We start from the raw sequence: 16,263 nt of genomic DNA, 5'->3' as shown, positions 1-16,263 counted from the left end.
GTGTTTAAAGTCTGTTTACAACAGTATTTAAACACATCCAAATTTAAATATGTATATTAAACAATGGTAGATCCAGGACTTGTAATAAGTAGAAGAGCTAGGGTAAGTTCACAGTCAAAAGACTTCTAGTGAAAGGTTCTAAGCAGTCACACTGTTGCCAGCTTTGAGCATCATTCAGGTGTAATCTCCCCAACTGTAACCTCAGGAACATTTGTACCTGCAGAGGGTTTGAGACTACTCTGCAATTAGGAGGAAAACTTCACAGGACTGCAAAAATAGGATTGATAGTCTTCAGGTGTGTGATGAACTAACACTGCCTCCTTACACCTTAGGGCACCATGTTGCTTTGTTGCACCATCTTTAAAATTAAATGCTGGATTGTGAACCCAATAAATACTGATGAGGATTTTTGCATAGTAGGCTTGCTGGCCCAGTTCCGTTGATTAAGCTCTGCCCATTTAAAATTCTCTTATGCTTCAGTTGTGAAAGGTACTTGTACTTGTTTAATGTTCTGCAGTTGCTAACCATGAGTGTTGCCACTGCTAGCAAAGTTGGGCCTAGGACTGGATGCCTGAAGTTTGTTAAACTACCCCACATGAAAAGCCAGTGTAGGCAGTAATTTCACAGCATGTAAGGCCAAGAATTTTGCTATTTGTGAGCTTATAGCAATACCACATGGCTTCATAACAATCATTTCAAAATTTGGAGTGAAATCCTAGTCTTCTTTCAAAGTAGGAATTAAATATTCCACAGCTATGGAAGCATTTCACCCACTATAATTTCTTCCATTTGCATACCTCAAAGAAACTGGATTTTGTAAGATAATGTGAAGTCTGAAATCGACTGTTAGTTACAATAATATACATAGATTGCCCTGAAAGTAATGCCTCCTATTCATTTCCATGGAAATTACAACAGATACAAAGAGCACAGCCACATTATTTGGTAGAGAAGATTCTCAGCTACAAAACACTATTTTTCAACAGTCATCACTATTAGCTATGCATTTTTGCCAGCAACCAGCAGGAGCCTGCATTTTGCACTTGTAACAATCTCTGTCACCGCTGCTGAGACACATCACCATTTCATCTCCATAAAGGTTCACCAAGCATTGAAGAATGTCAGCGGATGCCATTTCTTCCTCATGGAGGAATTCATTGACACACCTTTGCTTCACCTGCACTTCCATGTCAGCTGTCATTTTGTCAGGCTGCCCCTTTGCTGCCATCTGTCACGTGGCAGGAAAATGCAATGGGATATCGGTGGGAATTCTGGTTCACATTCTACTGCCATACTACCAATATCTGTCTGGGATGCTGTGGGCCAACAGAATAAAAAAGGAGGAGTTACGTTTGGAGTGGCCCTCATACATTTCACATACTCATCATTTAAAACTGTGATCTACTTTTAACTCTTCTGTGATGATATTTGCCATACTTCCTTTCTAAAGGGAATGGCAGCACATGAAGCTTCCCAAGAGTTATGCGTTCACGTCTGAAATTCAGAGCAAACATTTTCAGGCTCATATTTTGAATAAAATTAATGTATTTGTCTAAGTTGGCAATGGAAATAATTGCACTGAAATAGAATCCATAAAATACGAAAAGAATTGCAAGATATGAACTTTAGTTCCACATAGTCGTTTTCTGTCAATATTAATATGAAGACTGAATTAGTCTTTCATATTTGCCAGAAACAAATGACTTTTTTACACATATGCAAAATGCATAATCTTCCATGATTTCCATTTTATTCTATTTTATCTTGGTGAAGAGCTGAGCCAGAGGCTGGTAGCATTCAGGATGATGAACCTGCTGTAGCCCTTGTCAACTTACATTGAAGGGCAAGGCTCTGCCAGATGTGAAATCAAATTGTGTATGTGGTTGTAAATGTAGCTGAATGAGATATGGACATGCTGTGTTAATATCACCATACATTTGTGTAGTCAAAGAGCAGTTCATTTTTGCTTTTGTTTGTTTCTTAAGGAAATTTGACAAAACATATGAAGTCAAAGGCACATAGCAAGAAGTGCATGGATTTGGGAGTCTCAGTAGGCTTAATAGATGACCAGGATGGAGAAGAAGAATTTGGTAAGAATTTAAATCTTTTCTTTGCTGCATTGTTAGATTTATTTTATTGTCACCCTTTATTACCCTTTTTTCCAAAGTTTTTAAATTAATGTACAGGAAAAAGATACAGGGAGGAAAATCTTAGAAGGTACTGAAAGGGAGCAAGAAATAGTGGAAAAACCTTCACCAAAAGAAATGATGAGCATATGCTAAAGATATGTTGCTGCTGAATTTTTCACAAAGTGTTATGCAGTTTAACTTTATCAGTTTCACAGACAAATCTGAGAAGATTGAAAATACCAGAAAAACAGCTGTTTGGCTGGGAAAAAAATAGTAAAATGTAGGATTTTTTTTAAAATAGCTTTGCATAAAATTGTCAAATTTTTGAATACATGTTTTGTAAATTGTATTACTGACTCACCACCCAGAACTATAAATATTTGCTGAGTGCTTTGCATAGGCTTTTCAGGGAGGCTGATGATCTCCTGATGTAGAGTGCTGACCTTCTTCACAAATATGAATGGGAGTAAATCAGTGAGTAGAAACAAAAGATTTTCATCTGGATCTATTCTACTCTTCCATTGATGTTCTTAGTGTTATCAAAATTATTTGCTAGTAGTTGAAATTCTGTATGTCCAACATACCAGAACAGCTCTACTGAAATGGAGGTGAGATTGAGGAGAGTTGAGGAGGGCCACACTGGGTTCACGTGGATTCTGCTCAGCATGTTAAGAAATGTGTATCTGTACCAGATGCAGTGAGCTGTATGACAGGGCTGCATGCTAACACTCTGTTTGGGAGTCTTGACATGTCTTGGTGCAGCAGTGGCATTTTCTACGTGCTCCTGCTTTTCAGCAGCAGTGTGAGCTTTGCGTTGTGTTTTTCTTCTTGAAGTGGAATAGTTTATTAGATTGCAGATGAGGTTTTGAGAAAAGAAAGCTGTGGCGATCTTCATTTAAACAATAAAGGGCAAGAAAGATGAATGCACTTGCTCCCATATGACAACTGCTAGCAGAATAAGTGAATTGGCTTGAATCTAATTCTAAATAATTCTGGGAATATGACTCAACTAGTGTGATTCAGTAGTGCACTAGGTACCAAGAAATCTGCCTTTTCCTTTTTTAGCATTGTTAGATATGTTCATTTTTGGTAAGCTAAAAACATGTCCTCCTTTGCAATTGAGGTACCAGAAAGAATAACACAGAAGATAAGCAACAGTAAGCAGCTTGTGATCCTTCCCTCAAACACAAACAGTGTTCATAAACCTTTTCAGCCTTCACATGACGGAAAAATTGTCGCGACTCCTGTAAGCACCGTTCTGTAGCTGTGTTTGGTTTGGTTTTAACTAACACCAGCTTGATCTTTTTCCTAGGCAATGAAACCATGTTATTGATCGATGCGTTGATATTTACAATTGACATAAGTTTAGTATAATGGTAAACACTCCAAATGTTAACAAATTATCAGTAATACCCTATAGAAATAAGCCATTTCAAGCAGTTGTTGAAAGTCTGCTTTTCTTTGGCTCTAAGACTACATAACTGAAAGACAGAGTCCTTACATGCAATGTAATGGTTTATTACAGGTGTGTGCAACTATCCTATAAATAAACTACATTCCCTGATATATAATTTTTGTTTCAGTAATTAATAAGTTAGAATCTTTTGGAGCGAAATAAACAAAAGCCACAGAGCAAGGCAAACAGTCACTAGGATTTGCCATGTAAATCCACGAAGTTCTTCCAGATATTGAATTGTAAGGCTGCAGTACATTTTTTTTCAGAGCAAAACAGGTAACACTTCCTTTTTTGTCTCTTGTTTGTAACTGAGAGCTCAGAAACAAAAAACAACTTAGTGATAAAGTCCCTGTCTTCTCTAAATGATCCGACTCGGATACCCACAGAATCACAGAATTGTAGGGGTTGGTAGGGACCTCCAGGGATCATCGAGTCCAACCCCACAGGAAAACCAGCTGTTGAGGACAAAGCTCGGCACTCACTGAAAGTCCCATTCAAGAGGCAGGGTAATTAAGCCTATGGTAAACACATCTGTCCCAGCTAGACCAGTCCAGCCTTTCCAGTTACCACAGAGCACAGTGCATTTACAATTATCCATAGACATTCAATGAGTAGCTCAACATTTAAAAACTGTGATTGAGTCTTTCACCTCACCTAGCCATGCTGTAGGGTGCTTCTCTGGGTAACTCAGAAACTTGCTTGTTGGCCCATCTTTAAGGCAAAGAGGAGGGAAAAAAGTGTAAATTATTTCCATGTGAGCTTTGTAAATGTAGGTGGTTCTGCTGTGCTCTCTGAAATACTAATTTTTTGGCCACATTTGAACACAAGTGAGTGGGGGGCTTTTTTGAGGTGTGTAGGTGGTCTCCTTGCACCATCCCTCGGTCCCCTTACCCAGGCAGCCCCACTCTGGCAGCAGGGCTGGCCTTGGGAAAGGAGCTTGCCCTTGGCAGCCAGAGTCAGCTGGATCTGATGGCTTTTCCTCATTGAAAGGCAACGGGAGATGGTGTGCAGGAATGTCAGAAAATGTAGTAGGAAATAATTCTGACCTCAGAAATAAAATTTCATCTTTCCCATAAGCTGTGCATGTTTGTCTGGTTTCCTGACCCACAGAATGTCTGTCTGTCACTATTTTTTTTTTACCCAAATGCTGATTATTCTCTGATGGCAATAGCAGTATATACAACTTTCCTTCAAATTACTAAGTTGTATTTCTTCTATCAGACATGGAATTAAAGAATTAATTTTGGAGAGTTGGCCATAAATTTAACAAAGCCGTCAGCCTTTTGTTTACTAAGGAATTTGGCAATTCTGCAAGTATTTTGCACATGATTTTTAAGCACAAGCTGTCATGATTGGAATATATCATTTTTCAGATTGACATCAGAAGATAGCTTTGACCTGATTGTAATTCAGATTAATAACATCAGCATATTGAGTAAGGAGTGCAGAATAGTGCACGATCCTGAACACGGGCATGTAAACACAGAGCCTGCTTTTTCAGTAACTTGAGAAGCTGAAATTTGGTTGTGCTGTCACATTGAAGGAAAAATAAAGAGATGCTCTCTAGCTGTCTGACAATATATGTGATCAGAGCTTTTAACATAGCATTCTTTGTGTTTGGACTTGTCATCATTTGGGTATTAGTAAATACTTCCTGGCCTGGGTTTTTGTATTCAAAACCATTCCCTCATCCATTTATCTTTCATCTTCTGCTCTGTGGAATGTTCTTGTCACCAAAATACAGGGTTACAATGTAAGGAATGTTAATATCTGAATTAAATTGTCAGGTGAGGTGAACCATTTAGTGTGACGGACTGCAACTGGGGATATCCTCTTCTGCCATGGTGACTGGACGTCTTGCTATTCAGTCTTAAAAACAACAATTTGTCTTCGAATTAAAACAGTTATTAAGCTTGAACCCATTATGTTTCACATGTAAGTTGATAAGTGAATGGTAGAGTATGCCTGAATAAATGTAAATAGTAGAGTTATTTATCAAGGAAATCTTTAGATGTGGAGAATTTGTTTAAGTGGTCTCTGTGGAAAAAAAAGTTATCTAGAAATGATCAGTGCATTACCTGTAAAAAATCCCAATTTTAAGTTTCAGATGGGTATCATATATGTATGCATATATATATTACATATATACAACTACATACATATTTAAACTTTCATTTTCTGCAGTATTAAATAGACCCTTCTAAAGACACAGTGTTTCTAAGTTAATTAGCTATACCTTACTTATCACAGCAGATATTAAATTAGTTTCCATGGCTGTTCATTAGCTTAATCATGACTCAGTCTGTGTTTTCACTGCACCTGCGTATAAGAAGTAAAAATAAATGGAAATTCTTACAGTGATATTCTCCTTTTGCAAGTAGAATGGGAGGCTGGGTCTGTGTAGCTCACATGACTAATTATATATTTTTTTTTTAATTTTTAATAGCACTGCCTTATCTTCAACTAGATATACGTTAAGTATGCTGGAGCCTTACACCTACAGCCTGTGAGTAGACTAGCTAATGCTAGGGTGGCTTTACAATATATAGGATACCCAGGAGGATTCAGGGATAAATAATCTCTTTAAGCAACAGAGATTGCTCTTATTTTTTTTGTTTAGTTTTGCCTAGTTATTTTCCACACTCATAGGGGTGAAAGTCAAAAGCCCACTTTTTTTTTTTTCCTCTTCTCTGAGAAGCAGTGGCTATTACCAGTCTGAGTTTAACCCAGTAGATGTCACTGTGAGTCCTGCGTGGTGATGATGAGCACTGGACAAACAGTAGCTGAAGCAAGACTGAAATCAGTCAATGAAAACCAGGGAGCACAGTTGAAAAGTCAAGGAGACGGAGAGTTTGGATGTGGGTGCTAATGTTGTTTCACCCAACAGTACTTTGTTTACCCTCACTTCTTTTTAAATTTGTTGGAATGGTTGTGAAACTGTCCACTGTCAGACTAATACGATAGGCAAAAGGCAAGTCTGAGCTTGTATTTCTTTAGCAAAACAGAGTGCGTGTTGATGACATACAGACCTTATTTTCAAGTTCACAATAATATGATGCCATACTCAAAATATGTCTGCCTTCATTGCCCTAGTGTATATATATAGTTACATCTGATGAAGAACATACATAGAAAGAGAACAAATGCATGCATTACTAGATACTGTATATGCTCACAGAGTATATCAATTTTGTATTAATCCCTAACTGAAGATAACTACACAGTTTGATCTGGTAAGTCCTGCTTTGAATTACTCTGGTGCTAAAAGCCATCAAATTTAGCATAATCAATTATGGAACTAGCTAGTGGACAAACAAACAGATACTTAATAAGATATATCTTTAATCTGTGTAAACAGAGCTAATAGTGATACCTACATTTAGTCTATATACATTTTTCCATTTACTCGTATACTTGTAAAACTTAAGCAATCTGGACGTGTGTTTCCAGGTCTTCCTGGCAGTGAAAGAACTAGAATGCACATTTTACTTTTCTTCAGAAAATCTACCTGATTATGATCAAGTTAAAAGCCATTGAACTTAATGTCATTGTAACCAGTGCAGAAATGGCTCGTCTGTAGGGCCTGATGAGTCAGGTCATGTGATGGACTAATATATGAATCTTTCTCTCTATTACAATTACAAGCTGTAAGTTTAGATTCTGAAGACCTGTCTGATACTTTGGTCTGGTCCTTTGTGGTATAGCAGTGACAAGATGACTGTTGGTAAAAGCATGTGCACTAACGATTCCTGTAGGAAAAAAAAACAACTTTAAATTGTATAGAGATCCCTGTATCAGTTACCTAATAGCGTCACAGGAAAAGCAGTGCATGGACTTAAAAAGCAGTTTGCTAATGGACATGTTAGGATGCTGATAATTCCAACTAATGCTATTGTGCTAAGGAACTTCAACATTTTTCTTTCTTGCTTTGGGGTAAAATATCAGTATATAAGTGTTCTTGCAGATCTCTCCAAATTCTCCTGTGAAGCCCTAGAAGAAGTCTTTCTAAAGGTTTAAAAGAAAAGATTGCAGCTGACTGAGGATGGGAGACGTTCCCTCTTTTTTCAGAAACACTCTTTATCAAAGATTGAGGCTGTCTTGAATGGTTTTTCTGTTTAAATGCTAAGATTTGAAAGAGAAGTAGCCTTCAGAAAGCATAACAGCTTTTGGCTGTTCTTGAGACATGGGATTACAGGTTCAGATCACGTAGGATATGCATGGATATGCATTTTCAGTAATGTTTGCAGGCTCTCAAAGTAAAGGATAGGAATGAGAGAAGTCAGCACAGCCAGGAAAGTGCTTTGGGAGCCCCACTGGGAGCGTGCTTTGCTGATGGCAACTACTTTGTCCGTGCTGAAGGGTATGTGTAGAATGACTTGAAGAGGCTTTGGATCAGGCATGCATTGAAGGAAAGAAAAGCATTCTTCCTTACTAAGTGTTCTTCCTACATTTTTATTTTTTTTTTTTCCTGTTTTTAATTATTGTTGCTATTGCTGTTTGGTTTTGTTTTCAGAAAAATCTGAGACTTTTCACACCAAAAGCCATTTCCTCACGTGCTGGTGGCCCTTGAATTCATGACATATCCCACAGCCTCGTACAAAGTTGAACACAAATGGAACAGTAGTTCCATTTGGAAACTGAGTTCTAGTTGTATATTTCAGCTACATAATCATATAGGAAGCAAAGAATTATTTTTTTTCCTAATAAAAACTTAAAATTAAAAGCCTAATTAAAAAAAAAAAAAAAAAAAAAATTAAAGCCTAATTAAAACAAGGTAACTTGTAGGCAGAGTGGAATCATCAAAATGGAGCTGGGCCAGCACTCCTAGGTTATCCTAAGATGGTACTTAGGAAGAATCTGTCACCGTGCGTGGTCATAGCCTTGATACCACTTTCAAGTAGACCATGCCTGGTTTTGCCACCTCCTTAAATTGCAGATTCAGGTCCTCTAACAACTCACTAACAACTCCACTGGTGTACAGTGATGCTTAAAGGGATGACTGACTACAAAAGCTTGGGCACCTCTTGTTTCAGTGGATGCACACAAAAGTGTAGAAGGCAAAGCTGTCCTTTTCACATTGCCAGAGCAAGCAAGTCAGGAATGCTTTGTTTTTCACATCTGATGTTTCAGAGCAGTGTGGGAGTAAGGGAGCTGTATTCACTGCTGTCACCTCGCCTACATTGCAGGCTCTGGCCCCAGGTAACCACTTTTAAATAGAAGCTGGCAAACTCATAAGGGGTGGAGGTAAACAGAGAAACAATAGAGGGAAATTATATCCCACAGAGCACTGCATTTAAGGAGTCTGTGTCCCACGCATAGTTCCCCTTCTCCTTTTCCATGTTTTCCTTCCAGAAGGCCTCTAGAATGCAGAAAATGCTCTGCATAAGCAGGGTTTTATAGTAAATCTTGTAGTGTTTCTAAATGCTGATTTGAAAATTAGATTTCTTACTTTAAATCAGGGCATGTTCAGGCATATATTTTGCCTGCTTTAAAAATGTGGTGTCAGTCTAATTACTTCAAGTAGTTTCTTTTGCCAGTGGAAACAGTCATTTGTGATGGCCATCCAACTTGATAGAAAAGGTGATTCGTTTAGAGAGAAGGAGAAAAAAGAAAAGAAGCAGTACAGTTTCTGAGAGGAGATAGATGTGTGTTGTTAGTAAGGAGAAGAGTAACCTACAAAGAGATCCAATAAAAACTACAGCATGAAACCCAAGACTTTGCAATGCCCCGTGCAGTATTTAAAAAGATGGAAGAAATGCATAGGTCACCCTTTAGATGTAAAACACAGAGCAATTTGTGACATCTGTCACAGAGGCATTGAGGGAATTTATTTCCATTCAGAACTCAAACATATGTGAGCATTCTAGCTTCATAGATTGTTCTGCTTTGCATATTAATTATCAAGAAGTATTAAACAGCAAGAAATGAGGAATGGAAATGACAGAAATGAAGACAAAATGCTGCTGAACAAATTATGTATTTTCTTCTTTGAATGATTTTGTAGATGACAATTATAAATGAAGACTGGATAAAATCCTAAACCATATTTTTGTTAGCATTATTCCAATGATCTGCAGGGTTTAACGTATTTTTTAATAACATTTTGGTTTCATGCCTGCTGTAGAAAATGTAGAAAATCTATATTTTCCATATTTAGTTAATGTACAAATTACTGTGTAGGCAAGAGAGGGGCAAAATCATTACAGAGGGATTTTTTCAAAGAAGCTATTAGTCTTGTTCCTAATTGCACTGCTCATTTGAAACCATAAAGGCTTATAATGGTAGGTAGCTTGTTGAGAGGTAGCTCAATTAAACCCATTTATTTTACCTACAGCTCAAGATGCTTATTTTCGTTTTGGTAACTTAGCAGCGTAATGTGTTTGTAATGCATTCTACTTCTTGAAAAGGTTTCTTTTTTTTTCCAGAGTCGTTCATTTTGATAGTAAGTTGCTGTGCAGATTTCCCCAGAACAGAATCTCTAGATTTTTGGCTAACCAGCCATCCCTCCTTTTGCAGAGCCAAATGATTTTTATGCTGATATTTTTTTGGGAGCTCAGCAGACAGACCTTTAATCAAGTATGAAATATTAGCGCATCCAAAGCATTTTGTCTTTTTATAAAATGTGATCCCAGACAGTCTGGCTTGGAATCAGATACAGCAGATGGGATTTTGTCTCTTTACTAAAGAAGATTTTTTCTTTCCAAGTTGTGGTATAAAAGAAGGAGAAAAGCTGCAGTAGAACTGCGTTACGTAGAAAAATTTACCTACAGGCAGCACAAAGTGTCTGTACCAGTTTGACTTTAAGAGTTGAAGTCAGGAAGGCTTCTTCTTAGGAGTAAAATTTCATGCATAAGTAAGTTTTTATAGGATTAGGGCTTTCTTGTCTCCTAGGACATCTCGGGTGACTTGCTCATAATTCTTTCAAAACGTGAACAAAGTGAGAAATCTGGTAAGGTCTAATTTGGTCTCTTTTGCCTGCTAACGAGACAGATTCCTGACTAACAGCCTCCAGTCTTTCTGTTTGTATCTTTCAAAACCCTTTGCAGCAGTGATTCACACTGGGTACAAGGACACCCACTTATGAGTCAGAACCAGCTAGAGAGTATCCCACTGTGAAGGTTGGCAGACGAGCTTCGCGTGTCGTCACTAGGAACTTAATGAAGCAGGAATCTGCTCACTTCTCCCCCAGCAAAAGAGCGAAGGGTGACTTTGAGCAAAAGGCTATAAATGGCTTAAAAGAACAACCAAACCCAGAAGGTGGAAAGCAACAGGAAACGGGAGATGAAAGATTATGTAACTGCATAACTTAATATGTGTGCTGAAAAACAAAAGTGAAAATCTTCCTTGTTGTTTTGATGACGTGGGAAGAAGTTGAAAGATGCACATGGCATGCATTTTTTTGGCATTTCTAATCACTCCCTCCTACCTCTTTCCTAATCAATCTGGAACCTTCGTTGGCTTAACTTCCAATGCTTGCTTTTGCAGGTGAGAAGCAAAGATTGGGCTGTGATCGGTCAGGGTTTGATGCGGAGGAATCCGATGGTGCGGATGAAGATGAAAATGACAATGAAGATGATGATGAAGACAGCCAAGCTGAGTCAGTCCTATCCACAACCCCCTCGGTGACGGCCAGCCCCCAGCATCACCCCTCTCGGCACGGCCTGCAGGATGCCACAAGCGCTGATGAGGACAGCAGACTGCCAGATTGCTTTGGTGGGATTCACACAGACTCCATGGATGGTCTCCCAAAAGCACTGCTCACCAAGATGACTGTCCTTAGCGCAGCGCAGTCAGTTAGCAGGACCTCCAGGTCACCAGCAGAGTTTACCCACCAGGAAGAAAACGAGGACAAAGCCCAGGAGAGAGGAGCTGGTCCCCACAGTGCGGGTACTGCACTGGTGGACTCTGCTCCTGCTTCTCCAGGTCGCCATATGTCTGTGGATTACCCCGATCCAGAAACAACTGTGGCCCACTCCTCGGTAGCAACCACAATCCTTACAAAGGTAGGAGTCCAGTTCTGGGGGTCAGAGTGTTATTTAAAGATCATGTTGGTGATTTTTCACAGGTCTTGCCCTTCATTCTTAGAGTTGTTGGCTCATGCTTTAAAAGAGTTGAAAAATAGCTGAAGCACAAATGTGTAGCCTGTAGAGACAGCAGTGTCGTAGTGGCACTGGCACTACTTTTTCTGTCTGCATCGTTTCTGAAAGGATTAATTGTAATGTGGTCATTTCAGATGAAGTTTGGAGCTAGTAGAATGTATTGCAAATGAGATTGGATATTACAGATATGTAGAATGAATGTATGGTGGGGGTCATGAAGTTTTCAGTGGAAAGTGATGTAATTCAGAAGTCACTTTACTCTGAAATACGACAGTGGAATCATTGGTAACTCCCAGGGAAGACTAATCTAGTCCCAAAGGTTTTTGCCTTATTGCTGTACAAAAAATTGGGCAGTTGCTTATCTCTCCCCAAATATGTTTAACAGTAAATTTAGAATGAGCACCATATGTTCAAGGAATCTAGGGATTGCCTTTGCAGAAAAACAAAAGGAGAGAGAAGCACAGATCTGAGACCTGAGTTCCCACTGCTCCCAGTTTTTCTCCAGATGAAGGAGCATTTTGATAGGAAAAGGATCATTTTTGCCCATCACTATTCTGGGCAGACAGACGTGTGGAAAGGTGAAGTCAGTCGATGAGCAAGACTGCAGGTGTATTCAGTAACATTTGCAACCAGTGCTTGTAAAGCTACAGGGGGCCAGCAGGTGTTAAGCATTTTACAGTTCAGCAGTATTCTAATGGAGTTTAATGGGGACAGCATAAATCATATACTTCATTGACCCTAATGATATCTTTTGAAAGTTTTGAATTCTTACTGTGACCACGAGGGCAGTAAAGCTTCCCAGGGTAATGCCCAGAAAAATACGATGCAAAATATTGCAAAGTTTTAAGTAGAGGAGTAATTACCTCCCTGTCTGTGATGACTTCAGCATAGATGCATGCAGTTACAGAAAAATAAGCGTCAGGAAATGTTCAAAATCATAAGCAGCAGGTAAAGATTTGATGATAGTTCAAGTACTCAGTGACTTGTTCTTTGAAAATCTCTACTGCTGAATTGGTTTTTTAAAAGAGTTAGATAATGAACTGTTGGCAAGGAAAGCCAGTAAAAATTATTGCTGCGTTTCATTGTTTGACGTATCGTCATTCCTGCTTGTAAGAACTGTGAGTGCCGTGTGGCAAGTATGAGTTGGAGCAGTTTTGTAGTATGACAGGGAATAAGATGTAGTGGTCTCTGGTCGCTGCAGACATCTGTCACAAAAGGTAGGACCATAATATTTGTGTTGTGTGTCCGGTTGTTATCCATAGATACCAAGAAGGCATTTGACTGATTATACTCTCTTAATCAGACAGAACTACTGAAGGATCAAGAAAATATTCACACAGATAAAATCGTGAAAGGTTCTTAAATTTATATAACTCCAACAATTCTCCACATTAATATTAAAAAGGCATGTAAGTGATAAAAGGCAGTCATTCCATACCAGACTGCCTCCTCTGTTCCCAGTCAGAGGAAGTGGTAGCTGTGGTTCTGATGTTTAATCTGCAGTCTGCTCCCATCATGCGTGTTTGTGGATCCAACTTCTTGCTGTTGAGACAAGGGATTGAGAAAGTTTAGGAAGGCTGTATGTTCTTTCAAAAGTATCTGTACCAGCTTATGAAGATTTCTAGTGAAATGTCAGACACCACTTAGTCCTGAGAAAGATTTTCACTTCCTTCTGACACGTCTTCCCATGTAGAATAGATGACACTGCACGGTCAATAAATTCTGTTCACCTTTAACCAGTACGTTTCCTACTAGCTGTTTTCAAAGACTTTTGTTGGTAATTTGTTTTTGTGCCTCCTCCAGAGATTTTTTGAGAATTTGGTCAAAGCCACTGAATTACAGTTTAGGACTCTGTAAACCAAATAAAGTTGTGCTGTTCTTTCTGTATTACAGGCAGGCCTAACATTAAAAATTGACTTCAACTGCAGTTTAAGATTTCTTGATTTAGGTGTTTTTAGGAAAGGAGTTGCTAGCCTTGGCCAGTAAGAGTCTACATAAGAGGAAAAGAGAGTATACAATACAATTGTTTGTCCAGGTCTGTGCACCAAACCAAGGCAAGATGGGGCAGCTGTGGGATGTGGGTCTCACACCTCATTCCAGTGTCCATCCATCACCTCAGCCTCAGTGGGTGCTGCAGTTATCATCCTTCTCTTGTCACCCATTTTCTGGGCTAGGGTAATAAATGGGCAAATGGGTTGTGATGCTATCCCTGCCTTCCTGAGGCTGCAGTGCCTCTGGTAAGTGAATCTGGTGTATCAGAAGTGCTGGCTTATTTAACATTTTTGCCTGAGGTGATTTTCACGATAAACAGCTCTCCAAAGCTGCCTTCCTCCTTTAGAAAAAACAGCCACGTACAGAGGATATTCAGCAATGTTTTTGAGTCCTGTGCTGAAGAGAAACGAGCAAGGATAATCATGAGAGGAAAATTCAATTAGTAGGAGAGGAAGGAGTTGGAAAAAGAAAGGAAGGAAATCAGTTCATTGTTCAAGCTGGGCAGCATTTACCGTGAACCAGTCTGTTGTTGTTTTCATCTAAAACGAAGTGTGAGGGGGTGGGCAGCACGCCAAGCAGCCTCGAGATTCCATGTAACCTGGGGGCAGCAGCAGCCATCCTGTTAACACGTCCCTCTCGTTCTCTCCCAGAGCACGCCTTCTGCCACCTCTCCCTCCTCGCCCGCGGAGCAGAGCCTGCGGACCGCGACGGCATCGCCCTACACCGAAATCCAGGAGGAGAAGCTGCCCGGCGCCCCACTGCGCTCTGCCGAGCTGAGGCCGAGCCAGACTCACCTCTTCAGCCACCTTCCGCTGCATTCTCAGCAGCAGGCCAAGGCGCCCTATGGCATGGTGCCAGTAGGGGGGCTTCAAGTGGTCCCTGCCGGCCTGGCCACCTACTCCACCTTTGTGCCCATTCAAGCTGGCCCGGTGCAACTCACCATTCCCGCTGTCGGCGTCATCCACAGAACTACGAGCGGCCTCGGCGAGGTGGGTTGCACCGCCTCGGCTGCCGCCACGAATCCCATCGGGGTTGCCGAAGTGAACAGCGTGGTGCCATGTATTCCTATTGGCCAGATCAACGTGCCAGGCATCCAGGGTCTCAGCACGCCCAGCTTGCAGCCTCTCCCACCCCTGGGCATGGAGACGGTGAACATCTTAGGCCTGACAAACACGAACATAGCCCCACAGATGCGCCCGCCTGGAATCACTCTGAATGCCGTGGGCCTCCAGGTCCTGACTGCCAGCGCTACTCCCCAGGGCAAGCCCAGCCCTCAGGCGCACATCCCGGGCCTGCAGATACTGAACATTGCCTTGCCCACCCTCATTCCCTCCATCAGCCCGGTCAGCGCAGATGGGCAAGGAGCCTCTGAACCACCAGCTTCAGGCAGCAAAGCTGGTGACGTCCAGCAAGAGCCAGCTCCTGCCAGCTTCCCCAACGTGGGCCACGCGGCCAGGGCTGCTTCTCCTCAGGTGGTTGCCGGTGGCCAGCGGTACAGCGTGAAGAGCCTTGCGGAGCCTGCCCCTGCGAGCGACTATGAAAGACTCGATGGGCAGGGGAAAGGTGATGCTGAAAAGACTGACCTCGCCGACCACAGTAAGCCAAAGTGCGACGTCTCTTCGGTTCAGGTCAAAAGGGCTTCCCCGGTACAGCCCCGCTCAAAGGTGAATTCTGACGTTTTAACCAAGTCCCCGGTCCATCGAACTGTCTCTCCGGATAGACAGGTACACAGGCCAGCAGCATTGCCCCGGAGGCAAAACACGGTGCAGTTTAGTGATGGCAGCAGTGACGATGAGGATAGACTCATAATAGCAACCTAGTTTTTGTTTTCCATTGTGTTTATTTTTTTATAACACTTGCAGGTTTCTTTGCAAACCTTCCTTTCCTTAAAGCACATTTTTCTGACACAAACCCATTACTAATCTTTGTGCAATCATGAACTCTTGACCAATAATTGTTGTTTCTTGTCAGCTCCAGCCATTTTTGTACATGTTGTATAGACGATTGTGCCTTTTTGGAGTTTTATGTTTAGAAACCTGTACAGATTGTTGAATATATATATATAAAATATATATATATAAAATATGTATATTAAACCCAGGTAGTTGCTTGTGTTTAGTAAGTAAACATCTTATGTCAGATAAATAAATGATTAAATTATATGTTGCACTGTTAAATGTAAATTTTTATGGCTGTGGGACAAAGTTTCTGTGTACAGATCTAGTATGTAAAACTCCATATTTATTGTATCCATATTAGTCTTGGAAAAGGGTCTGTCCATCTTTCTTGTGTAAGACGGTAGCTTTACACTTCAAAGAGAAATACAGTATCTGTGTTATGAAATATTACAGTAAAATTTTGTTTACTGACTTTATCATTGCTTACGTTGTACCTTCTTGATGCAAAGGTGGAGAAGTGCTCGACTCAGTCATTTTAGTGTCGTTCCCATTGCTTTCAGCTTAAAAGGATTTGGCGATGGCATATGCCCACATGGTTTCACCTGCTGTAAGAGAAAGGGTACCTTCTGTAGGCATTTGGGAAAAAAAGCTTCCTCTGCAAAACATCTGGTGATGATGAAGCAGGGAGG

General features: G+C 40.5%; 1 protein-coding gene across 2 annotated transcripts in view; it reads left to right on the top strand.

Annotated features, from left to right (window-relative positions):
• Nucleotides 1-16,050, top strand: part of HIVEP1 (HIVEP zinc finger 1) — a 110,137-nt gene extending 94,087 nt beyond the window's left edge. For both annotated transcript variants that reach the window (XM_042870049.1, XM_042870048.1), the window contains exons 7-9: nt 1,986-2,090; nt 11,071-11,588; nt 14,327-16,050. In XM_042870049.1, the coding sequence (XP_042725983.1) occupies nt 1,986-2,090; nt 11,071-11,588; nt 14,327-15,496 (1,793 nt within the window). In that variant the 3' untranslated portion in view covers nt 15,497-16,050. The remainder of the gene's footprint in view (nt 1-1,985; nt 2,091-11,070; nt 11,589-14,326) is intronic.
• The last annotated feature ends 213 nt before the right edge of the window (nt 16,051-16,263 follow it).

The sequence above is a fragment of the Lagopus leucura genome, unplaced genomic scaffold (genome assembly GCF_019238085.1).
Source record: "Lagopus leucura isolate 7727_CA_CO unplaced genomic scaffold, USGS_WTPT01 Super-Scaffold_100002, whole genome shotgun sequence".
NCBI lineage: Eukaryota > Metazoa > Chordata > Aves > Galliformes > Phasianidae > Lagopus > Lagopus leucura.
This window is presented reverse-complemented; position numbering and strand designations above follow the sequence as displayed.